The 27117-nt window shown below is 32.8% G+C and overlaps 1 protein-coding gene across 9 annotated transcripts in view; it reads right to left on the bottom strand.

Moving 5' to 3' along the window:
* Dgkb (diacylglycerol kinase beta) overlaps positions 1–27117 on the bottom strand; it is a 747732-nt gene that overhangs the window by 475360 nt on the left and 245255 nt on the right. For all 9 annotated transcript variants that reach the window (XM_048799633.1, XM_048799632.1, XM_048799634.1 and 6 more), the window contains 6 exons: positions 26071–26120; positions 22612–22686; positions 19378–19497; positions 10773–10890; positions 8207–8295; positions 8009–8125 (listed from right to left, as the gene is read on the bottom strand). In XM_048799633.1, the coding sequence (XP_048655590.1) occupies positions 8009–8125; positions 8207–8295; positions 10773–10890; positions 19378–19497; positions 22612–22686; positions 26071–26120 (569 nt within the window). The remainder of the gene's footprint in view (positions 1–8008; positions 8126–8206; positions 8296–10772; positions 10891–19377; positions 19498–22611; positions 22687–26070; positions 26121–27117) is intronic.

Consider the following 27117-nt stretch of genomic DNA (forward strand, 5'->3'; position numbering starts at 1 on the left):
TTCTTCTTCCACCATTTTATATCAATTTAATATAAAATATTAATAATTTAGAAAATTTATACATTTTAATATGATAATATGTCTTATTTTTAAAAAGAGCTACAGCATTTTTCAGTTTTGAATTGAAGACCATCCATTTATGCTTTGGTTGTATTATCTTACCTTTGGAAGCAATTAATTAGCAAATAAGGAAGGAGATAGATGAGTGCTAATTTATTGTTGGTGATGGAACTGTATTGAAGGGGTATTTTCATGGTCCAAGAATCTGGAATGTTTGTCCCACTAACTCCCTGACTCAGGGTTCAGGATGTACTAAACTTAGTGCATATTAGGCTCTAGTACATGGAATGTAAGTATCTTTACACATACATCCATAATTACCAGCTCTGCTTCACAGTGACATATAAACTTCTCTATACAAAAAGAGTTTAATTTTTATATTAGGATCTCCTAATCCTTGACAAGAGGTGTTAAAGGTAAGCCATTGAATACTTATACAAAATTGAACTAAATTAATTAAATAGTACAGGTACAGAGGTGCACACCTGTAATCCCCATGCCTTGGGAGGTTGAGGCAGGAGGATCAAAAGTTCAAGACCAGCCTCACCAACTTAGTGAGGCAATAAGCAACTTTGTGAGAAACTATCTCAAAATAAAAAATAAAAAGGACTCAGAATGTGGCTCAGTGGTTCAGTTCCCCTGGGTTCAATCCTGATTACCAAAAAAAAAAAAAAAAAAAAAAGAATTCATATGGGAGGTAGAATAGTTTTTTAAAAAAGAACTAAATAAACTAGCACTCTGAATGGACAAATAAAAATCCATAATGTCCTCAAAAAGAAGAATAGTTTAAAATATACTATTAAAGCTGGGTGCAGTGATATACATTTATTATTCCAGATACTTGAGAAGCAGAGGTAAAAGAATCTTAAATATGTGAGCCACAGAAATTTAGTGAGATACTGTCTCAAAATAAAAATAAAGAGGGCTGAGGATATAGCTTTGTGGCAGAGTGCCCCAAGGTTTGATCTGCATTACTACTAGAACACAAACACACACAAATACCTATGTATTTGTGGGATGAATGGGGTACCTCAATAGAGATATGTCAAAATCCTAAACTCTAGTAAATGTGAATATGAACATTTTTGTATACAGGGCCTGTGTAGCTGTATATAAATTAAGATATAGCCATATTAGTTTGGGCCCTAATCCAATGACTGTTATCCTTATAAGAAAAGTGAAATCTGAACAGAAAAATACAGGTACAGTGGGGAAATAGCCATGTGATAACAGAAGTCGAAATTTGAGTGATTCAGTTAAATGCCAAGGAATGCCAAGAATTTCTGGCAATTACCAGAATTTAGAAAGGGCCAAAGGATTCTTCCCTAAGACTTTCTTTTATTTTGTACTTTTAGCTTCCAGAACTGCAGGTGAATAAGTTTGCAGATTTTTAGAAAATTATTATTGTTGGTTCTTTTTATATATGATATTAGTATTTAATTTGACATAATTATGAAAGCATGTAATATAATTTGTTCTAATTCAGTTGCCAGTACTTCTTCCTCTCCTCTCCTTCTCCCCCGCTGTACCCTTCCCTCTACTCCATAGGTTTTCCTGCTATTTGTTATAAGAACTGTAGGATACTAGTACATCAAGCATTATAAAATGTAAACTAAAACCAAAGGCAGACTATGTATCTTAAGGCTCTTCTGTAACATAGTTGTCACAGAGAGAGAGAGAAAAAAAAAAAAAAAACTTCAGCACCTTGATCTTGCACAATCCTTTTAAAATGAAAAATACAGCCAGGCATGGTGACACAGGCCTATAATCCCAGCGCCTCCAGAGGCTGAGGCAGAAGGATTGCAAGTTGAAATCTAGCCTCAGCCACTTAGCAACTTTGTGAAACCCTGTCTCAAAAAAATAAAGAAGGCTAGGGATGTGGCTCAGTGGTTAAGCACATCTGGAATCAATCCCTGGTACTAAAATAAGTAAAATAAAATGGAGAATGCAGATTCTAAGAAACTTCTACACATAGCAAAATCTAAAATGAAAATCCCCTTTGTATAGTTTGAGAAGGTATTGAATTTTTTATTCTTATCCACACTGTAAAGATATCCTGGTGAGGCGAAAGGGTAGGTACTTTGAGGCTCATGCAAGCCCTGTCAATAGATGCAGTCAAGAGGACTCTATTAACTAAGAATATTCAGGAGTACCTTATGCTTTTATATAGAGTGGAATGTGTCAGCTGGTGACTATATTTGGATGGCCCTCAACATCATGATATTAGAACATGATGCTGAGAGCATTAGGTTAGAACAAGTTTGTATACAGGTCTAATTTAAGTACCATATTGCTCAGATACATACTTGATGACAAAATATAAAATGTGGAAGCCAGTAAGAAAATGCATACGTCCTAGGATTATTCATCCAACTGAAAGGTGAACATGAATTTTGCTCAGAACATAAAACTGCTCTAAAAAATAAAGTCTGGGGCTAGGATTGTGGCTCAGTGGTAGAGCGCTCATCTAGCACATGCAAGGCCCTGGGTTCAATCCTCAGCACCACATAATAAATAAATAAACAAACAAACAAATAAACAAATAAAGGTATTGTGTCCAACTACAGCTAAAACATAAATATTTTAAAAAAATAAAAATAAAGCCTATTAAAAGAAAGCAAATATCAACAAAATAGAAATTTGTAATTGAATTCAAAGAACAAAATATTTTTTTAGGTTACTGGTAATATTCTTTTTGGTCAAGTGCTTCTTAGGTGGAGTATTCATTTGTGGGAAGTCATTGATCTCTACCCTTAGAATAAGAACAATTTACTGTATATATGTCATTTTTCAATAAAAAAAAATTTAAAAGAAAAAAATGGACATTGTCAAAGATAACAAGTTGCTTAAATTTGGGCCATGGTTTTTAATGTATTCTTCAAAAGTTCACATGTTGGAAACTAAACCCCAAATCCTTACATTGATGGTATTTGAAGGTCAGGCCTTCGGGAGGTTACTAGGGTTAGATAAGACATGAGGGTAGGCTCTCCATAATTAAATTATGGACCTTATAAGAAGTAGAAGAGAAACCCAAGCTTGAACACTTCCTCTGCCATATAATACCTTTTGCCATGTTATGACACAACAAGGCCTTCACCAGATGTGTCCCCTTGACCTTGAACATCTTAGCTTCCAAACTGTAAAAAATAATTGCCTTTTAAAAAAATAAATCATTCAATCTGTGGTGTTGTGTTATAGCAACATAAAACAGGCTAAGACAACTTGTTAGTATGTCATTTCATGAATAGAATATAAGAAAAAGACATAACTGAGTCCTTCTCAGTATTAATAAGAAAGTAAAGACTGATAAATTGCCTTAAAGGTAGCCCAGACCCCAAATCAGTAAAATCCAGGACACAAAGAGCCTCATCAAGAATGAAATAAACAAAGCATTGATGAATACTGCCTCTTGAATAAAATAATCAGTGAGGCACCAAAGACAAGGAATTATGTCCTGTTTTAAAATTTTTTAAAAAACATTATTCATGGTTATTTTTGTGCTCTTTTTTAGGTAAGATACAGAATTCTTAGACCATTATTTTTATATATAAGAAATTCCCCCCCTTTATTTATTTTTTTTTAGGAAATTTAGCCCCATATCTAGAAAGTCATAAAATATGAGTCATATATTCCTGGAAGTAAAATAAACCCTTAGAAATAATTTCAGGGTTTATGACAGCTCCTACTAGCACCTAATTCAGAGCCATATCTATGTATATTAAAAAAATCTGTCTCAAAATTAGAAGAAAAATGAAGTGTGTATATGTGTATATGTGTTTATAGGGTAGAGTTGAGAAAACACTGAATGTATTGGCCAGAGAAGAAGGTTGGTAGAATTGAAGAAGTCAAATTGAGAAAAAAATAGAATATAAATGGTCACAAAAAAGTAGCTGTCACAAAAAGAAGAGAAAAAATTACTCTTCTAAAAGAAAGACTCAGTGGTCTAATTTGAGGGAACATATTTATTAGTTGCTACAATCCATTAGCCCTAATATCTTGCATGTTCAGGGTACATGCTTAATACTGGTATTTGCTAAAGATAAAGCATATGGTTTTGGAAACTTTTAAATATTATAGTTAGGAGTTTCATATTGTAATTAAAAGAATATCATTATATAATACCACAAGTTAGTATTCCATACTTTAATAAGATAGACATTCTTTTGTTAAACCAAACAAAATGTATTAAAATCCCATCCTGATGAGTCCTGACTGACCAGGAATTGTTTATCTGGATGGTAAACAATTCACAACATATTATAAATAGAATGTCAAAGAAACCCTCTTCATGGGAGTGAACAGGTATTATCAGTGGGTTCTTAATGATGGCAGGATGTGAGTGAGAGAGAGAAGAGATAACCACAGTGAATATTTTGCCTGGCCCAAAGGATCAAAAAAGAAAGCATGGAAGACAAGTTGCCTACACGGTGGAAGAGTTTTCCACTGTTGTTATTTAGGTTTTTCTTGCCTTTTGTTTCTAAGTGGTTAGATTTTCAAAAGGATATAAAATATCATTCTAAGAGCTTTCCTAGATATCTACAAGCTGGCAAACCAGTATAATGCACCATCAAGACACCACAAATACTGACTGAAAAACAGTGTGAAAATGGATGTTTTTCTTTAAATATTTTAATGCATTTCAAATGTATTTTTAATACTTGCCTATTTGATGCAGATTTGACTGTCACAGGATGATGTTTGAAAACAAAAGTTAAAATAGGGCATGCATTCGGAATTCAGTATTTATCAACAAGAAGAAAACTGTATAAACTGTATGAGTTATTCAAGTGAACCTAACAAGGCCTTCTTCTAAACTCAATGCTCCATCATGAATTTTATGTAATTAGGAAACAATATGTGACACTGACCTGTACCTGAAACAAGAGTGTAGTCTAGAAGTGTAGACAGTATTAGTAAGCAGACATGATACTACTGAGAACAATTCAGTCTTTTTTTTTTGGGGGGGGGGTAGAGTAAAAAGTAGTCAGAAAAAGGAAATATTAGTATCAAAGAAAATTCCAAGGAAGATATGGAAGTTAACTTGGTTCCTGAGATGTAGTAAGAATATAAAACAGGTGCATTCAAGGGAATTGGATGCGTGAAATAACAGGCACAGGGAAAACAGTCTTCCCAGGGGACTGCCAACCAGACATACACAGCTACAGCAGAGGGAGAGAATGGGGAAGGGAAATATACGGATATGTGCTTAGGTCTCAGTCTGAGTTTTGAGGAAGTGAAAACCAACTTGAGGTAGGGGGTGTTGAGGGCTGCATTTATCATCACAGGATTATTATAGGTTGCTAAAGAAGGCATATGATAACAAATTGGTATTTTGGGAAGAATCTTTCAGGAGGTCGTATGCAGGCTGCATTATAGGAAAAGTACCTTCTGTCAGGGAGGTAAGCCAGAAGATTCTGACTCTAATCTAGTCAAGAGGTGCTAAGAGCTTGCACTAGGGTTGTGAATGTAGAGACAAAAACTCAGCTCTGGAAGAGATATTTTAAGGAGGAAATGTCAGGACTTCGTGGTAGGTTGTACAAATGGATAAAGGAGAAAGGAGTAAAATAAATTGACTTGAAACTCTATCTTCAGACTAGAAGTGTGAGGACAAAATCACTTAATCTGTCTGATAGAAAGCTGTAATAGGAACTCATTGTGAATATAGATCAATCAAGTTGGCTTCAAATTAAGTGAAATTCAAGTCCACATGATTTTGGATGCTTTTAGTATATGCAGGTGCTTTTGTGACTTAGACCAAATCATTAGAGATCGTTCCAGAAGTAAGAAAGAAAGAAGGGCATGATCTCTCTTCTTGAGGCACTCTGGGGACCCCAGCATTGATTTTGGGAACCCATGTGGCACTTTTCCTCTCACCAAGGTGTTACTTGCTGAAGAAGGTTCTTTTTTTAAACATTTCCACACTTTTAGTGACAACTTTAATTCTTACGATAACATGTACTATGATATAGACATCATTAAGTACATTTTACAAATTAGAAAATTGGCCAAAACTTGTTATATACATGACCCAAAATGGCACAGCTTGTAACTAACAGATGTGATCTTAAGGATCTGGTTGGCCTGACTTATGATACCAAGTCATTTCCAGAAGTCATATATACTGGCTTTTGGGAAAAAAAAATGAAGCCAAGTTTTATTCTCTTGGTTTCTTTCTGCAGTAGATTACTTATGGAATCCATTCTAACAGGCCTTCCTAAAACACTGACAGTGCCCTATCCCATCACTCTCAGAATAATGTACAGTAGCTCTTTGTATATTAATAGCACTTTCTGGAAAGTGGGAGGACAAAATAAAGTATATGATTTTAGAATCAAATCTGTAGTAGTAGGTAATGATTGGTCAAGGGAGATCAGTTTTATCCTAAAATTTTTATATTATGGCTTATGAAAAAAAAGTCTAAATAGTAATTACATAAATATTCAGAAGTAAATATATTCTGTTATCAGGGAGGCACATAATTATTAATTTAATAAATGTATCCCTATAACAACTTAAAACTCTTGAAGTAAGTTAGGAATCTAGCTCAGTTGGTAGAGTGCTTGCCTTGCACACAAAGCCCTGGGTTCAATCCTAGCACCACCCCCCAAAAATAAATAAATAAATAAAATAACAACTCTTGAGGTACAGAAAGCCTGAAGTTACTTTTAAAAAAGGCTATATATTCTTCCAGACATACAATAACATATTATTTTAATTTTGTAAGCTTCTTTCATGAGCAAAACAACTGGGACCACAGGGTCTTTAGAGCTCAAGACTCAACAAATAAGGCTGAGGTTAGCCAGAAGCTCAGAGCCTAGGAGAGTTTTGCAAAAGGAGAACTGTTTTTTCTTTTTCTTTTTCTTGACTCTGACTTAACCCTCTAATACTCCCTTTTATAGCCTTATTTCCTGAATAAAACTCAGAGATTGATTAATTGATTTAGACCTCAAGGATTTAAAGACATTTACAGTTCATGTTGTATTCTGCTTTAAAAAATAAAATCATCTTCAAAAAATTTGTTGATCTCCAGTATAAGAATCAAATATTAGGGACATTTTGTCTGAGCTGATTTGGGACATGAAATTTCTACATTTTTAAAGGTACACTTTGTTCAGAGTAATACCCTTTCTTATAAAAAAGGAAGTGCTTCATATCCTATAAGGCAAAAGCCAGGGTCAAGACCAAAGCTCAACTGGTCTTGGTCAAGTGCTTGGTCATCAGTAGGTTGTAGTGCTAGAGTTAGATTCCAGAGTCAGTGATAAGAGAAACCATTAAAACAAAGAAAGTAAAGGAGAAAAACATGTTGGAATGTAAACAAGGACAGAAAGAATTTTAAGATTCTTTGAGTACCAATTAGAGGCTTTTTTGAGCCCACAGTTCCTATGATTAAAATAAAGTTACAATATATGTCACACACATACCCAGAAAAAAAAAAAAAACCTTTAAAAAAATGTTGTGAGGTGAAATTAAGAATTGAGTTCTACCCAATCCTTTTCCTATTCTCATTGCTTACCATTGCCATGTCCTCTGATTGCCTTTTTGGGAACCTCTAGAGTTCTATGGACACAATCTGAAAACCATAAGATAGTATTATCTCTAAGGCTGTTACTCAGTTCTAAAGTTCTGGATTCTATGAGGGCGAAAGCAGGAAATGCTTAATTAAATCAGTCCTCACTCAAATTTTTCACAATAATTTCCAGATGACATAAATATTAAAGACAAATTGATGACTGCCAAATGGCTTGGTGTCATTTGCAAGAAGAAAGAGATTCATATTTTACAAAGTGTAGGCCTTCTCTCCCTTTGGAAGTGAGATGAACTAAGAAGCTTCCATGATTTTATGCTGATTGACTTAAATACTCTAGAAGGTCTTCCAGACATCTGACACTATGAGATACAGAGTTTTCAATATGAGTGACCACGGGATTTGTCTGCTAATGTTACTCACTGTGATCTGACACCAAACACAATGCAGTCCTGTCAGTCCCTGGTAACATTTAACCGTTTTGTGGCACTTATCACATTTAGTTGGGCAGTTGCCTTCAACCCAGTAATGGTGCATGACCTAGAACAGAAAAACAGTATTGTGGTAAGAGGAGAATCCATAATTGCCACCCACAAAAAGCAAGCATGGCCACAAACTTACATCAGTGTTCTTTTTGGACTTCACATAGGTCTTGATACAAGAGGGAGGTGCTCTAGCCACGCAGCGCTCATGAACTGTGTACTTGCAGACTGAAAGGAAACAGGTACACAAATTCAGAGCTAATCCTGGTCCTGATTGCAATTTTATAGGGAAAGAATGACATTAACAGGACCTCATTTCATATCCACTGCTCCCTAATCAATCCAATCAGCCACATCAAGGAAAAGCCCAAGTCGACTGTTTTTACCATGGAATACAAAAGGCCAATTAGTACAGGAAATATTATGCATGTGAAAAACCAAGACTCCTCTATCATGGCATAGCAGGAAATGCTTAATTAAATCAGTCCTCACTCAAATTTTTCACAATAATTTCCAGATGACAAAAATATTAAAGACAAATTGATGACTGCCAAATGGCTTGGTGTCATTTGCTAGAAGGAAGAGATCCATATTTTACAAAGTATAGGCATGAGAGCAGCTGGTGAGCATGGGAAAAAAAGCCGATGAGTTTATGCTATTTTTTCTATTGATTTATCTAAACCTTAAATGGCTGATTAGTCTATTTCTAGAGACTATATTTCATCATACATGCCAGGCTTTCAGTCAGTACAAGATCATTCCTCACTTGACATCATGGCATTGCCTGTCTAAAAAAAAAAAGAAAAAAATATCTTTGCTTAGCAGCATATGGTATGATATATATGTAAGCAAAAACTGATGCTCATTTGCACACATGTATATATACACATATGTAATCAAATATATATATGTGTATGCACATAATATGTCATAAAATTAACACACTTTTTAGCATTTTACATATTTTTCTGCTTTGACTCTGAATATAATTAGGGTCATAAAAGTGGCTCTCTAAAAATAATGCTGGTTCCAAGTTAAGAGCTCCAAATGCATACACATATAGAATAAAACAATCTTAATGATATTCAGTTAGTCCTCTCCATAAAAATGAAAGCACCTAAAGATTTCCTGAAATATGAATAAAAACCATTAAATCCACATTTTATATATATATATATATATATATATATATATATATATATATACACACACACACACACACACACACACACACTAGAAAACTCTTCTAAACTGTTAATATCTGTGATTTGGGGGGCAACACTGAGGAAGAAAACATACTTTTAAAATTTTACTACAAGTAATCATGCCAAGATTCTTGAATTCACCCTACTAGTCAGTTAAAAAAAAAAAAAGAAAAAAAAGTTGTGAACAAAATTCTCGCATTTATATAACCACACTCACCTTACTTGAGAGTCATTTTGTTTCATGTCCTCCTATCAATAGAATTTACCATAAAATATTATTCTCCTTAAAAAAATCATAGGACTTTAAAAACAAAGCATTTTCTTTGTGTATGCAGAATGTTCCAGAGTAAACAACGTTTCAAATGTGGCCACCAGAAACTGTCTTCAGAGATACAGGCAAGTTTCATGGAACTTCATTATCATCCTTTAACATTTAGGATACCCTATGTTACCCTAAAAATGATTTGGTGTCAAAAAATATATCTGGTAAAAAGTACATTTGCAAACTTATTTCCAAACAAGCTGCTAGCTAAAAAAAAAAAAAAAAAAAAAAGGAGGGGGAACGAATAGGAAAACAAAAAGAAAGAAAATAACAACAAATCTGAAAACAATATATTGTATGCTAGCCAGATAAAAACTTAATTAACTGTGCAAAAGTGGGAAAGTGGGATGTATCTGATAAGCTTGAGAGTTTCAGTAACTTTGTACATAGCAGAAAAAGGTGTGGATAGACATATTGCAGGATTAATGAAGAATGCTAGCCCTAAATGAAGAGGAAATGATATGTGTTCTACTTTAGCAGGAATGTCAGAGAATACAAAGTATTCTCAGATAGATATGATATAGAATTAAAAATACTTAGGTAATTTTTAAAGTTAACTCCTTCATACTGTATTAGAAAAATTCTAAGTGGCAGTAATGAATTAATAGAATAAAAAAAAATTCCAAATATAAGTGAACTGAAGTTAGAAAAATGGACACACTTACAAACTTGCAACCACATCTGAAGATTTTCTTTATAAGAACATTAAAAATAACACACTTGAGGTGTTAAACTTAATTTGAATACCAAACTACTTTTAATCAGTTATTTTTTTAAAGACCTGTTGGAATTACACTATTATAAGAAGTCTGTGTGAATAAATTGCCAAACTTAGGGAGATAAAAATAAATAAATAAATAACACATAAACTGAGAAATTCGTGGAAATTACAAATTAGTGAAAATTCCAAAAGAACTCAAAATCATGAATAAATTAAACTACAATGGAAAGAAAATGGCTAAAGAATTAGAAAAGTTCCTTCACTCTTTATCAGAGGAAGGACTTTCCAAAACTGAGTAAAGGTAAAACCAGAGTGACTTCATTCAGAGGTCTGCAGAGCAATGTAAATGGTAATTCAGAGAGGGTCTGGATTACTTTATCATTTGACAAACAGGACTCTATAAAACCGCCTTTGCTCACTGGGGGTGAGGGCATCCAGGCAGAGCAAACATACTCACAGGAACAGCAGAGGCCCTGCTTCCCCACACCAATCAGCATGTTCAGGCAAAGATTGCAGTAGGCAGGTTTGTTAAAGTGCTTGAGTCGCCACACATGCTGTCCATCATCCTTCACATTCTGCACAGGGATATAAGAGAAACAGATTTCACTTAATGAAATAAACAGTAGAATATGTAGGTGCCAATAAAATTCAGAGCTGGACTGAAGCATTTGAAGACAATCTGTTATTTCATCTCTGACTTTCTCCAAGATCGCCACAGAGTCTTAGAAAAACACATGTGCTCTAGTGGAATGAGACACCGCTAACAAATCGTGGATGCTATAGCAACCCACAAGTTCTTGTCGAATGTCAGCAGTTCAACAGCATACCCCAAACCTTCATTATGATCTGGCAAACCGAGCACTCCCTCAGAAGAGGGACGTGTCTGCCTCGCCTTTGAGTAATATATTCTTAGCAAAATTCCATAAACAAGTGAATGAATAAAGAGAGAAAATTCTCTTGAGTGTAAGTGGTTGAACAATGAAAATTGTAAAAATTAGATTAACCCTTGCTTAGAATGGGAATATGAAAAACTCCCAACGATGGTTAGGTCTTATAAGAAGGCAGAAGATTGGGATGGGCTGGAAAATACAGCACTTACCAGCAAGATATGGTGTTACTTTAGAACTTAATTTGTGGATAGTAGGCTATGTTATATTTTCTAATAATATATTCCATATCTCAAATAATAAATTTAAATGCATCAATATTTTAAGGGATTAAATTACATTTCCTTCTTGCTTATGTCTCTTTTGTAAAATAAATGATTTTATTATTAGAGAATGATGGTAAACGGCATTGCTATATGTATAACAATCAGCTTAGTTTTTGTCAACAAAACCTTGAGTTTATATTAATTTACACATTTAGCAAAAAACTCTGTGATTATTACTTACTGTTTTAAGTAAAACTCTGCATATCATAATAGCTACTTCTCTAATGGATGTTTAATCATACTGTATAGTTCAAGATTAAATAAAATGAGTCTTGAACACCTTACAAGAAGGTCAAAATACAGATATAAAGTTATATATTTCAATACATATAATTTTACCATCATTTTCTTCATTGACATGTGTACTCCGTATTCACTTCACTAATTTGTGTGAAACTTAATTTCAGACATAATTTATTGGTACTCTATTGACACCATCATAACTCATAATTTTTCAGGTTAGCCAAATTGTCCCATTTCTTAGAATTACATTCACCAAATAATTTTTGAGCATTTACTATGTACTGAGGAAATCATGAATTCTGAGGTGGTATGACAACACAAACATCCAGATCATCTTGATTCTTTCGATAAGAAAATATTCATATTAACATTCCTAACCACTTTTTTCTATTCTTAGTCAAGAGACAAGGCATCAGATTTATAATACCAGAGGAAATGTATAGTAACTAATTCTTACATTATAACCAGAAATTTCAAATTTGCATCATATGTCAAGAGCTTTGTAATGTTTTGAACAACCAATAAAAAAAAATTTGCATCATACTATGAAACATTAATAAAAATTGTTTATCTGGGAGATAATTCTCCATGGATCTCTTGAATGTCTGCATGTTTTGGAAGCAGAAGCATTATCTTTTCTTATTCCGCCCTCCCAAGAAATCTTTTCAAACTTACTGAAAAAAAGCTTTGGACAATAAAGATGTTTCTCTAGCCAGTAGAGAAGGCAGGTTTATTTATTGTCCAGTCTAATAAGGATAATCTCTTTCTTCTAAGCAAAGATTAAACGGATTTCTTTACTGCACATTATAAGAGATTTAGTTTCCCTAAGATAGAAGTTCCTAACTCTGATGCTGTACACTGCAATTAGTCGGGTTTCACTTCATTTTCCCTATGAAACTTAGGGAGAAAGGCAAACAGATCAAACATGAAGTTCCTGATGCTGCTTCACTGTGAGTACTAAAACCCATTGTCTCTGACCCAAAAGTCTCATTTCCTCTGCCAGCTTCCAGGAAATGGTGGCAAGTTAACACATTAACAACACATTAACCTGCAAGAAGGGTAAATCTAGACCTATAAATTTCAACAATGCTCATGTTTGGCTTTCTGACAAGGGGCTAATGAGATCTCAACAAAAGCAGCTAGGTATAAGGTGTCAAGGAGAGAACTTCAGAAGATATAATTTCAGTTTTCTAAAACTCAAGAAATAGACTTCATAGTAATTTCCTAATTGAGTTTGGGTTTAGATGAACCATAAGATTTCAAGTCGTAATAAAATGTGAATAGAATATGTGTTTAACTTTGCTATATTTTGAAAACTGTCTATATTTAAATTTATATTGCTTTAAAAATTAAACATCCTGATGTAAAAAAAGTTTAACTATGGCATTGTTAATTTTTAAAACTAACAAACTTTAAAATTAGCAGTTAAATTCTTTGAAATATTTTTAAGTAAAAGAAGAAAGGAAAAAAACTATTTTTCATATGTATTACCATTTTTATATTCCTTGTCATTTTATTTTTAAATGATTGTCCATTATATGTGAATAAGCCTCATCCTGTTGGAGAGCACATATGGACTAAGTTAGCTGGCATTTTCCTTATCAAAAAATAAACAAGTCTGAATGTGGGTGTTCTGTCAATCAGAACACTTAGCCATGTTACAGGCTGCAACTGATGTACAAATCCATTACCCAGGCATAAAATGCTTTACCAAAAAACAAATCAAATAGCTTTATAGCTCTTAGCCGGATGCATTGCCAAAATATGCAAGGAATGAAATATGTATGTGACTTCTTTAAAAGAAGAAATTGAAACCAGGAGCCAACTACTTCTCAGCAGTGCAAATTATACTCCAACTCTCTGTATTTTCATGTCTTGTCTTGTTTGTCTTATTTAGATTGTAAACTTAGTGGGGAAGAGAAAGAATCTGTCCTTTCCTATATCCTATCAGCCAATAGAGCATATTTCTATTAGTGCTTCTGTTACAAATAAATATTTATTGCCAAGAAATGAATTCACTTTTATATAAAAAAAAAGAAAAAAGAAAAAAGAAAGAAATGAACGGAGAATCCAGAAGGCTTGGTTCCTGCCTACTATGAAAATGTGAACCGGCCATTTCATCTTTCTTCTTCTTATTTTCCTCTCTAATGAAATCAAAGTACCCACTTTGCTTTCCCAGGCCTTCTTGTGAGGTTTCATTATACAATACCTGTGAAGTTAATTTAGCTCTTCAGAAGACTGGTGTTATATAAACAGCAAATATTATTACCATCATTGGGTTGAGTTGTGTAACATCCCAATGTATCAGCTAAAAGAATTAAGAAAAATATTCATAGATTTTTATATACTTTATTTCATAGGAAATGTGTTAGTTTATTTTCATTACCAGATACAGCACTGCAGATTACAACATAGCAGCTCAGTTCTGTGCTTAGGACAGAGAGAAATGTTTACTGAGTCTCAGGCTGGTCTACTCTTAAGAAGGAGCTTCACGTCCTTCTTTGATTCTCAGTTCCCTAGAAGCCAAAGGGATGTTTCAAAGGGAGAAGGCCCTTTGCGCTTTTTCAAACTTAATTTCCTTATCCTAGTGATTTCTAAAATTTTAGGATTTTCCTAAATATTTCAAAGTTCAAATATAATGTTCAACTAAACTGGAACCACTATAGCACTGTAAATATTTTTATTTTCAAAAGACCTCAAGGAGAAATTTTACAGATCCCAGTATAAGTACTCCTTCCCTGGCACCCAGCCACATTTCAACTGACTTATTTAGAACACATAGATGAGCCAATGTGGCAAATTACTTTAAATCCATTAAATAATAAAGATCACTAAATTGTCTTACTATTTTGTTCAAGATCTCCAAACAGTAAATGTCAATATGAAAGAAACTACTCATTTAGACAAAAAAACCAAGCTATATCAGACACTGGTCAATGAGAAAACAAAGATAAATATTAAAATTTGGGGCAGATTTGCAGTGAATTGCTCATCTCCAGACTGCACCTTCTGAGAGCAGACTGGGACCCTGCAGCTCAGATTCAAACTCAATAACATGTGAAACCACATGTTCATTTTTCTTTTTCAATACCTAATCTGAAATCTCAAGAATTGTGACATATATCTGGTTTTGAAATTTCTTTCTATATTGAACTATGTACATATAGAGGAACAAAAACTGTAAACCAAATTAACATTGTAAAAATTGGAATGCAAATCATAATTTTTAAAATATAATTTAGATTATTAAAAATGTATTATCATTTATACTGTACCACTCAGAAATTTTATCAGAGAATATATTTCATATTCTTTTATTCTATCAAGAAATTTAACAGGTCTTAAACCATCTCAATCAAAGGAAGAGTTTATGTTACTTAAGGATTAAAGGCCAAGATTCTTTGAGATGGAATCATTCTCTTTAAAACCAGAATAGATTAGATGTGGGCACAAGAGTCTACGCCAAGGAGTTAAGGTCATTTCAAGGATACCTGGATGGATAATATTTACATTTATTATATGTGTATAATAGGTGAATGTGTATTTTTGTTTTTAGGAATTAAGGAATTTCTAATAATATGAATTTGGGGATTTTTCTTGAACAATTTAGTAAAGATTCAAGATTATGGCTTTCAGGAATTGAAGTATTATTAATTGTCTTGTTGGTCTAAGAAAAGAAACATTAGAACTAAAAAAAATGTTTTGAAAAAGAAAAACATCTTCTTGACTAACTTTCTTTTCATTTTTTTAGAGGAGGCAACTCCCTGGCACAAAATGACTGACTTAATAACAGTCAGGATGGAGATCAGTTCATGAAGTCCACTGCTTCTGTATCTCACTCATGTCTTGCTGTGGTTGTTTGTGTGCCAAGTCAGGGGTATTCTAGAGTCCTGTCTCCTGAATTACTAAAAGTAAATTAAAATATCTTCTGTTTGTAATATGACAAATTAGTAACAAAACAGATCAGCAGTTGGCACAAAAAGTGGCAAGTGGTTCAAGTCTGTTAAGCAATCTGTTTTATAAATAAAGTTTTATTGGAATATAGCCTTATCGGTTGCTTTTTTACAATCTCTGTGATTACTTTTGGGCTATAACAGAAGCACTGAGCAGTTGGGACAGAGATCTTTATGGCCATAAAACCTAAACTATATAATGTATTTCCCATGATAGACAGGTTCCAGTTACTGAAGCAAATAGTTGTTAGTGAAAAAAAAAAAAAAAAGGTTTTCATTATATAAGGTTTGAAAAAATCCTTCAGTAAGATGACTATTGAAAAAAGAATAAGTTTCTTCATGTGCAGTTGTGCATATCTGTAATCCCAGAAATTTAGAGGCTGAGAAAGGAGAATTAAAAATTCAAACCCAGCCTCAGCAACTTAGCAAGGACCTAAGCAACTCAGTGAGACCCTGCCTCTAAATAAGATATTTAAAAAGGCCTGGGAATGTGGCTCAGTGATAAAGCACCTCTAGGTTCAGTCCCCAGTACCCCCTTCTCTCCAAAATAAATAAAGAATGTTTCAAGTTAACTTTTGGTAGTGGTAATCAAAATCATATAATCATTTAAACTCCCTATTTTCCTTCAAATGTAAGAGACACTAAGACTTGGTACTGTTTTTGACCAGTTTATCTTGGGTTTTGTGATGTTTGCATTAGTGCTTGTGAAAGAAAAGAAATGACTCTTTCTTTTTAGTGTTTGGTGAAGAATTAAGTCCCGATGAACTACATTTCTGATTTTAGTAGATAAGCAGATTTTATTTAAAATAGAGCAACATTTTAAATTCTGTTAATGGAGAAAAATAAATATAGTGAAATCATAACAGTTGTGCCTTACATGAGAACAGAGGCTTACTCTCTCAGAATGACAATTTTAACTATGCTATTGGATAGTCCACAGCAGTCACTCTCAAATACACTGTGGTATTTAACACCCACTATCAATTAGAATCTACTGTCCAAGCTCATAATTGACAATAGACAAGAATAGGACAACATAACAAGGCAAGCTTTATAATAAATGGCCAGCTTCAAACTGAAGCATCTAGATTTCCAATTTAATAAGCAAAAGATGTGGTGGGGGTTGAGGCTCTAGCACCAGGGATCAAATTCTCTACAGGTAATAACATAACACATTAACTGCCTACAGAAAGGAAATAAATCTCAATTACTAAAAAAAGACTCTCATCATTCAATTGTCTTGGTGTCATTCCTGGTTTTTACAACACTTACAATGCCTTAGACTTAAAAAGCTATTTTTAACAGAGAGGTATTCTGTTTTATGATCATTACACATGATTACAGTGCTTATACATCTTATTAAAAGATACTTAAAATATGGTTGCCTTACTCTTTTTTTCAAATGTGAAAGAAAAGGGAAATTTCTTTCAGAATTCTAATTCACAGAGGAAAAACATCCAATCTCTTAAATATATTTGCCTTATTCGTGTTAAACAATGTGGCCCTGACATCTAGTGGCCAGGACTGGGAAAACAGCTCTGTTTACTATTAACAAAACCCTAAATTTATTTTTCCTGTCAATCTTTTAGAACTAAGAACATAAAATATTAATTGACAAATTCAATTAAAGATAATTTACAAATAATTAACCAAATGTACATTAAAAGCAAAGAAATTTCATTCAATGTAACTTACTGCCAGAAACTAATGAAATATCATATTTCTTTAAAATATTTAGAGTTAAATCTAAACAAATTTGTGAACTATATTAGCCATGCTATTTGTATAATTTTACAAGTACCTGTATTTATAAATTAAAATTTAAGCCTTTTATAACCAATAATATGTAAAGTAAACCATTATTTCAACATCCTCTGTGATGTTTAAAATAAATGTAACAAAATCTCCTTTTCTGTACTTTCTTGTCTCACATCCGACTACATTTCATTTAGTCATTCCTGTATCTCCTCTGCTTTCATACACCAATTTCCAAAAGCATATAGAATACTCAAATTTTAGTTTTGATAATATAAAACTCCCTTCTAGAGAACCATTATTATTGGTTCTCCATGACTGGAGTCTTCTAACAATTGTTTTTCAGCACAGAATGTAAATAAAACTTAAAATGCTGCCATTTTGTAATTTTGCCTTTTGCTCTTTCATCATAATTCAATTTACATAATGCTTGTATCAACAGGTATATTCAACAATTAAATAATTATAATAGGGGTATATAACAAGTTATAAAAGATGCTAAATTATGTGTAGCATACAAACATAAGGTACAAGGAAATACTGAATAATTAATTTTCAAAGTGTAGAAATATGTATTTATGAGAAATAACATCTATATTCATTATCTTTGTCATAAATTATTTTAAGGTGATGTCCTATATATCAACTATTAGTATTTTTTTCTTCATCTGACAGAGACTAAAATCCCAGAGTTCCTATGAAAGGTAACATCAAAATAGCAGTAAATAATTTGAAATTCCAGGTAAAAAGTAAAGAAAGGATAATTTTCTGAACTTCACCTATTTATTTGTAAACTCATATATAATCCTAAACCCTAAACCTATTTATATATTCTTAAACCCATTTACACAAACATGTTTATATATACGTTCATAGGTTTCACAAACAGACTGTAAAATGTCTTGAGAGCTGACTTTTAAAAATTTGTTGTGTTGAATAGTCTCAAATCTGCAAAATTAGTTTTGCTGGTAACAAGAAGTATGAAGAGTTTGAGGCTCAGGAGCAAAGTGGTAGACACCATGTTCTTGGATCTCAAAAATTTAAACGTTATGTGTGTCAGGGTGGTTTCTATCCCTTATACTCTTTGATTCTAAGTAAATATGCTATTATATACATATTATAGTTCATTCCTATTCCAGAATTAATGCTAAATACAAAAACTAGTTTTTTTTTTCTGTTGATGTCACCAGGTTTCTGAATTAATTTCTGAAATAATTTTATGGCAGAGTTAGGCAAGATTTAGTTTCAAGGTCATTATTATATCACATTTGGTCATAGGTTGATCTACTTTAAACCCCCAAACTATATATTTAATTGCCAATACAATGGCACTTAGGCACCAATTAAAAAAAAAAAAAACTTTTGAGAATTAAATTAGAATAAGAACATGGTTGATCTGCAGAAATATAAGAACAACATTTTTCATATACATGTATATCTCTCATCCTCCTCCAATACCTAATTGACTTCTCCAAGTATGGGATATCAATAAAATAGATTATCTTCATGTGAGGGGGAATATTGATTGAGATAGAGCATCACAAGGACCACAGAATACAACAATAGTACAGAATTTCTTACATTAAATGATATATGAAGAAACAACATTGGGGAGATAGGCAGTTTAAAAGGATTGCACTTTAAACAGAGGAAAACAAAAGAGAAAAAAATACACATGTAATCCTAAGGTATTATTTTAAGAGGATCAATATGTTTATGTCAAGTGTTACCACATAAGGAGCTACTGTTAAATTGCACCATGGTGTATTTATTAAAAGTAGCAGGCACTCACTACATGCTTCGTGGTAGAAAACGGCCAGATCAATTTATAATCAAAAGGTTAATAGAGAATCCCACTGAGTGATTGCGAGGCCACCCTTCTCCATGGAAATGCTTACATTTTCCAAGCCCAGGAGCACAAGAAGTGGGATTGTTGTCATTCCTCCTTGAATCCACTCCTCCAGAGACACGGTTCCATCATGATCATAGTCAATTTCTTCCATCATTTCGTGAAGGATCTGGAGAAGAGGAGATCAGTGAAGACTTAAAAAGAATCAATAAAATGCATTTCACATAATATGGCAAGGCATTACATTGAACTGACTACAACAAATTGTGACTAGTAGTGAAAGGGAGAGTTGGCATATATGTTTTGATAACTCAGTACAACATTAATCCTATTACTGAGAAAATAGTGTCTTAATGATTTTTGGAACACAGCTAACTACATTGATCAACTGCTAGAAATAAGTGTTTAAATTTCTAATATTTTTTCAATGAATAGCACAGCTAAAATAAGTTAACTTTAATTTAATAGTGAAAGTGGTCTTTAATTACTTCCTCAAGATGATTATTTTTTTAGGTTCATATATATGCCAGAAAATGTCTGAACAAATTAACTTCATGGCAAAGAGCTCAAAGAATTCTTTGCTAAGTAGTAAAGGGTAGAAGAATGAAGCTGTTTTTAATTGCCTATCAGAACTCAATAGAGCCCCAAATTTAAATGACCTAATCATATTTAATTAGACTCTTTTCTAAAGATAACTTGCAATAATGTCCCAAAATGTTCTTCACAGTATTGTAATACATTTAACCTCTTTGTGGAATGGTGATGATGTTGGTACTTACTTCAAATTATAAATAGAAGACCCCCGCATATATCATGTCACATAGTATTGTTTTATTACAATAAAGTAAATTATATGAGTCCAACCATATGACCCTTGGCTGCTGGAAAGGCAGTAATTCCCATCTCAAGATATCAAGGTGGCAAACCTGGTAAGAACCCTAGTGCATTATTGCCTTTATATAATGTGGGAATTTCAAACAATTAAGAACAAGCAAGAAATTCAAAGAACATTACAACAGAAACTTTAAAAGTATAATAAATAAAATATTTAGTTGGGGCTGTAGTCCAGTAATAGAGAGATTGTGGAGCATGTACAATGCTGTTGGTTTGGTCTCCACCACTGAAATTTTTTTTGGTAAAAATATTGTTTGGTAAAAATATTGTTTGCTTAAACAATTCTGTGCTTGGTGTGTTTCCTCAGAAAGTATTTTAAAATCCTATTGTTTTCCTTCATAGCAACACAATGATCTGTAAGTACTGAAAAAAAAATTAAAAAAAATTTGCTGGAATAATTATTTAATTATTCTAAAAATAAAAGATAAATTATTTTAAATTTGATAAAATGGCAAAAGATTCAGTTAAAATGCCCTGCCTCTTGAGGGGCATGCTCATTAACCAATGGAAAGGAACATATGAGAATAAACTAAACTAATACTAATACTAACGTTAATACTAACATTAGAGCTGGGATTAGTTGAATTAAAATTCCTTTCAAGAACATCTGGCCTGGGTTCGAGCCTCAGCACCACATATAAACAAGGATGTTGTGTCCGCCAAAAACTGAAAAATAAATATTAAAAAATTCTCTCTCTCTCTCTCTCACAACATATTAAAAAAAAGAACATCTGAGCCTTCCCTACTAATTATGATCAACCTCAAATATTCACTTATTTTTATTCATATATGCCAAGTTAATAAGACTCTCAAACTGTGTACATTTGTTCAAAATGAAGATCACTGTTGAAGCAGTAGGCAAGATAAAGCAGTCACCATAATAGCAAATGACATGCTCAAAGGGAGGCCTTCATCTTTATTTTTCACACTGAAATATTCAGAATAGAGGCCAGCTTATCAGACCACACATGACAAATAATGCTACAGGTATTTTTTTTCTATTTTCCCATCTGTATTTGTCATAGTTAGGCTGTCCAGCCACTCCACTTACTGTCTCCCTCTTCCCAGCATCTAGATCTTCCTTTTTTTCAAACCTACACCTCCCGTCACCAAAAACATTTTTTGCTAGAAAATGGTGGTACCCACTTCTACTTAGAAAGTTGTTAGGAAAAAAAATCTCCCTTCCTTTCCTCAGTTGATTGATAGATGAACAATCTTTACAGGTCAAAAGGTAGGGAAGAGGAAAGAAAGCTGTTTTAGATTACCATAACCAAAAAGGTCAACAGAACTTATAAGAAATCCCCTGATTTCATAAAAAATAGTACTAAGACAATTGAGCAATAAGTTAAATACATGCCATCATCTACTTTTTATTTTATTTTATTTTAGTTTAGTTTTAGATGGACACAATACCTTTATTTTATTTATTTATTTTTATGTGGTGCTGAGGATCAAACCCAGTGCTAGGCAAGCAATCTAATACTGAGCCATAACCCCAACCCTCATCATCTACTTTATCATTCCATACACAAAATACAATCTGTTACTGATAGCTGCCAGTCACTAGGAGAAGGTTGGATGCATTTCTACATCAAACAAATAAACAACAACAACAACAACAACAACCCTCCCCCCAAACAGTTGCATTACAACTGGAAAAATCCAAATCCAATTATGAATGGTACAATGTTTTGCACCTTATGTATTTACTGCGTTGTTTAGAAAGGAAGATAAATGTTTTGAGCTCTTGTAACACATATTCATGCACTTATCATGCTACTAACTGCATAAATGCAAAAACCGGTTTACAGACTTTTAAAATGCATATAAAATGCAAAGTATTTCAATTAAAATTGATCTGTATTTGCCTTATTCATGTAATCTTAATTGACTTCAAAATGAATTAAAATTAGTATTTCCTATCATTTTCCAAAATATTTCTTACAGCTAAATTCATAGAAAATTATGTTTTCTATGCAGATTATTTTAATATCCATTTGAATAATGTTGGAAGTTTTAGTACTTCTACTCAAGTAAGAAGTTTTTATTGAAGTTATGAGGTATTGTTTCTTTAAACAAAATGATTAAAAATTCCAAGCTTTATTATGAAGAAGCCAAAGAGCTTTGGGCTTTCCTTGGAGAAAGAACAAAAGTTAACTGATGAGAGCTTTAGAATACCACATATACTTTGTCTTATTTAGAATCCTCTTTGACTTCTCATTAGAAATAGTAACTTAGAGTGACTTAAAGACAAAAATCAAATGATAGTAATATATTTAGTCTCAGGAAAGACAGAAAGAAAGAAAGGATGGAAGGGTGGAAGGAAAGAAGGAACAAAGAAAGAAACCTTCTAGGATTTAGTCAACAGTTAAATCATTCTTATACCTACTGGATTAAGTTCAGTGACATCCCATTCAAGGTACTCAGCAACGTGCATCATTTGACTGATGATATTTTCTAGCTCCTGAAAAAAAGAGAAAAAGGGGGTCGGGTGGGGGAGAGAATATATGAATAGAAGATCTTATTAATCTTTGACTTAAAGGAATTGTTTTGTTCAACAAGTAGCTAAAAAATTAAATAAGATACATACATATATTCCTATTTAAATATTTTATTAATGATATAGAGAAGAGGAAACTAAATAGAAATTCATCTTGTACTTTGTCTAGAAATTTCCACCAGAAGAGGGCACAATTATACCAAGAAAGGCTTTCTTCTACTAGAAAAGGAGGGCCTGATGAAAGCAGGAGTTTATGTATATTTTCACAGGATGTGATTTTCTAAGTCACTGACCATCCTGACCCTTTGGCTTCCAAGCAGATGTGCACGGGTGGAAGGAAGCATTTGAGAGCAACTGAGAGGTTTATTTTTATTTTGATACACTGAGAACATATATTGACTCTTCCAGTCATTTATTGGGATAATGTGCTTTGCTAGGAGGATATTCAGGGTAAAGGTTTGGAGGCTAAGTATATGTAGAGTTTATTTTGTGAGAGGATAGAATTTTAGCTTGAATTTTTATAGTATTCTGCTCAAATGTCAACTCTTTGAAGACCTACTGGTGAATACATATGGCTTGGCTAAATAAAATTCAAATATTTTTCAGATGTACGTCTTCAATGTTTCAATTTTCTTTGCCTATTTTCAGAAACGATTAAACATGGCTTTGTAAGATAATTTTGATTTTAAATGGAGATATAACATGATTTAAAAAGTGGTATAATTTCAAATATAAGAAGTATAAAAGCATTAGGCTTGAAAGTATATTAGTCAAAGATTACACTACTTCACCCCGATCTAATATATGTGGTCAATGTTCATTACGTGAAGAAGGAAATACGGCAAAAATTAGAAAAAGCAGGTCCCTCTGAGGAAGTTGTAAAACCTATATTCTCTCTCTCTAAAAAATATATATTATGTTATTAATGCATGAAAGGAAGCCCCACAACAACATAAATGTATATTAGAAACTGCTAAATTTTAAAACTTGCAAAAATTGTGTATTTGAATTACTACATTATTACCTAGTCCATGTTTGCTTATAAACAACTCAATGGTTTGGAGAGGTTGAAGTCCTTGGATGTATTTTTAAGAAGAACTATTTTTCATGGACTACATTACATAGTCTCGTGACATAAGTCATTTAATCTCTAGTTTCATCATCACTAAACATGGATATTCTAATTTTTCCTAGTTGATAAAGTTGCCGCCAAGATTAAACATCTTGTTATATGAAATATATTATCTAGTTTAGCATATTATAAAGGATCAATAAACTTTAACTCTCATTATGAGACATACTCATCATTTTCCAAATTAATTTCCAAATCAATTTTCTCTTTTTTTGTCCTCCAAAAGGTGAACTGCTATGCTATTAAAATATCAGGACAAATGACTCCAGAAGGTACAATTTGAAACTGATACTGAAGAAAATTACTGGGCAATGGACTATGTGGAGAAAACCCCAAAATTTAATCAGTAAGAAAAAGATAAAAAGAGTAACTACCATCAACAAATCAATTTAAAACAATTTATCCTCAATTCATTGTTCAATATTGGGAATACTGCAATATATGAATATTACAAGTAATCTACTATACATGTTACCCCAAAATGGCCCAAGACCAAAAAAAAAAAAAAAATCTGGCTAAATTTTCAAATCCACCAAATTTCAACCCATGGTTAAAAGCCTAGTTAAAAAAAAATTCTTTTATTTTCTTTTTTTTAGTTTTTAGATGGACACAATACCTTTATTTTTTTTTATTTAGTTTTCTTCATGTGGTGTTGGGGATCAAACCCAATACCTCATGTGTGCTAGGCAAGCACTCTACCACTGACCCATAATCCCAGCCCAAGAAACATCATTTAAACTTAATTAAAAGAAATATTAAATAAAACAGATTCTCATTACAACACAATATGTAGTACTGTAGTTACAATAAGCATACTGAGATATCTAGAAAAAAAACTCATAATTCCTAGCTGTGAAATGGTACCAGAAAATGAGAAAATTTATCATGCACCCCCAAATTACTAAATGGAAAACTCAAGATAAGTAGCATTTAAAAGCAATAGTCTGAGACTTAAACATAAGTCCCACAATCAGACCATCAGTTCAAAGCGGTGGTGGTCATTTCCTGCAATGGGAATTATAATTTCTCTGGCGATGCTAATATGCCACTTTCCTCCTCAGTGTTACATAAACATGTCTCCAGCTTCATTGCTCCTCTTGAGAAAGTCTATTTGAGTTTGCCACAGAGAGGCCCACCACACCACCAGAGAAACTCACCATCAGAGAGAGTATGTATTTCAGTCATTGTCAAATGTGTGAAAACACTTGGTGTAAATGTGCCTGTGTACTTCACAATTGCCAGAACTTGACACTCTTATTTTTCATATTTTTCATTGAGACAAAAGGAAACAATATAATGTGACAAATATGTTATCAACAAATACACAGTACATTATTGAATGAAACCTGAAATAGGCTTTCATAGAAGATACTGATGTGCACACTGGAATGGAGGCTAATTTTTCATAGGACATACTGATGTGTACATTGGAACTGAGGCTAATTTCTACTTTTCTGAGAGCTAACCATGATCTCTGTACATTACAAATAAAATAAACATTTGAGTGTTCCTTCCAGTTAATCATACAGAGATGGTATTTTTTTCTTTCACTAATTTTTATGCCTTAGAGTGCATATGTAACTAGATGAGAGACTTTACAAAGGAAAGTCTGTCAAATCAATAAAGGGAGGTAATCACACTGCCATGAAACAACCATTTGCTATGAAAATATGTAATATATATATATATATATATATATATAATCATACATACACATATATATATACACATATATACACACACCTATATATACATTCTTATTTCAACAGCATGTATGACTAAGAATATGTTTTTAAAAGTGGAAAAATAAGAAAATAATCAAATTATTAAATTGACTTTATAATTCCTTTAGATTTTATTTCTATTCTCAATGTTTTCCTTAATGTCAAATCTTACTGATAGTTTTTCTTTCTTTCTAGACCAGTGGTCTCAACTTTATCTAATGTTTTATTCAATGTTGGAGTCTTCCTTTTTTATCAAAATTCTGCACAGAAAAAAAAGTCGTGTTTTCATAGCAAAACTATTCAATACAACAATCATAATCCTGTCTCCTCAGATCACTCCTTCGAAAAAATCAAATGATAAAAATGCTGTGTGAATGGATGTAAATTATATTAAGTGTGCCTTCTGTGGTAATAGCTATAAATTTATTCATTGCCTTTTTCAAAAGAAATTACTTTGAAATTTTCACAGAAAATTTGAAGGAAAAAAATTACCGAGCTGTCCAGGAAGCCATTCCCATCTGTGTCATACAGGCGAAACATAACTAGAATAAAAGAAGTGTTAAAAAAAGATTATAGGTGAACAAGATCAATGTTAGTTTAAGGCATATTCTTTAAAACTTTTCTGTTGAAAACAAATGTTAAAGTTCTCCATTGCTCAAAGCAGTTATTTGTGAGATTGTTTCCCAAGTTAAATTGAAAACAAATTAATTGTTAATAAAAACACTAGATATCAGATATGAAATCTACCAAATTTTGTTTGTATCTAGGAAACACTGAAAAAGCACCATTGTTTGTTCAAACCTTTATTTGGCCATTAAATGTAAAAACTCAAATATAACAAAAGAAAAGTTGAGACACTCAGAATCTGAACATCAAAGGGCTAAGTGGATAAGAACAAACAAATGATTTGAAATTTAAAAAATTAATTATAAATTGGAACCGACCCTCCAATCTTACAGGAACTTTGCCCAACACTGTTTTCTTATCTATAAAGGGGGGTAATCACACTGCCAAGAGACACCCATTTGCTATGAAAATTAAGTGAAGCAGTACACTCAAGTGCATGCCAGAAACTGTAGGTTCTATTCAGATATAAGCCACTGTAATGGTTGATTCCCCAAACAGTGTGGAAGCGGATGGAGGAGTGCAAAGAACAAGTTCTTTCTGGGGAATGTCAGCACACAAAATGCATTGTTTTCATGGCTACAATGGTTCATCTGTCTAGATCTGTGGTGGAGCTTCATGGGGTAATTCATCTTTGAACTAATGAAGTAGGGATATGGAGAGTATGGGTTACATGTTAGTGAGCTCAGGAGAGCAAGACAAAGCCTTCCCAGCCTGAGGATTCCATTGTAGAATTCACACACCACTAGGAGGCTGTGGAAGAGGCCGCAGGTGCCCTTTTGAGGTAAACAGAGAAGAATGATACAGCTGTAAAAACAGAAGAGTGGAAGTGAGGGTTTGTGTTGGGTTTGTATAATTTCCTGTAGGATCTTGGTGTCTGAGACCTACAATATTAAAACAGACATTGATAACTAG

This window comes from Marmota marmota, unplaced genomic scaffold, assembly GCF_001458135.2.
Source record: "Marmota marmota marmota unplaced genomic scaffold, marMar, whole genome shotgun sequence".
In the NCBI taxonomy this organism is placed as follows: Eukaryota; Metazoa; Chordata; class Mammalia; order Rodentia; family Sciuridae; genus Marmota; species Marmota marmota.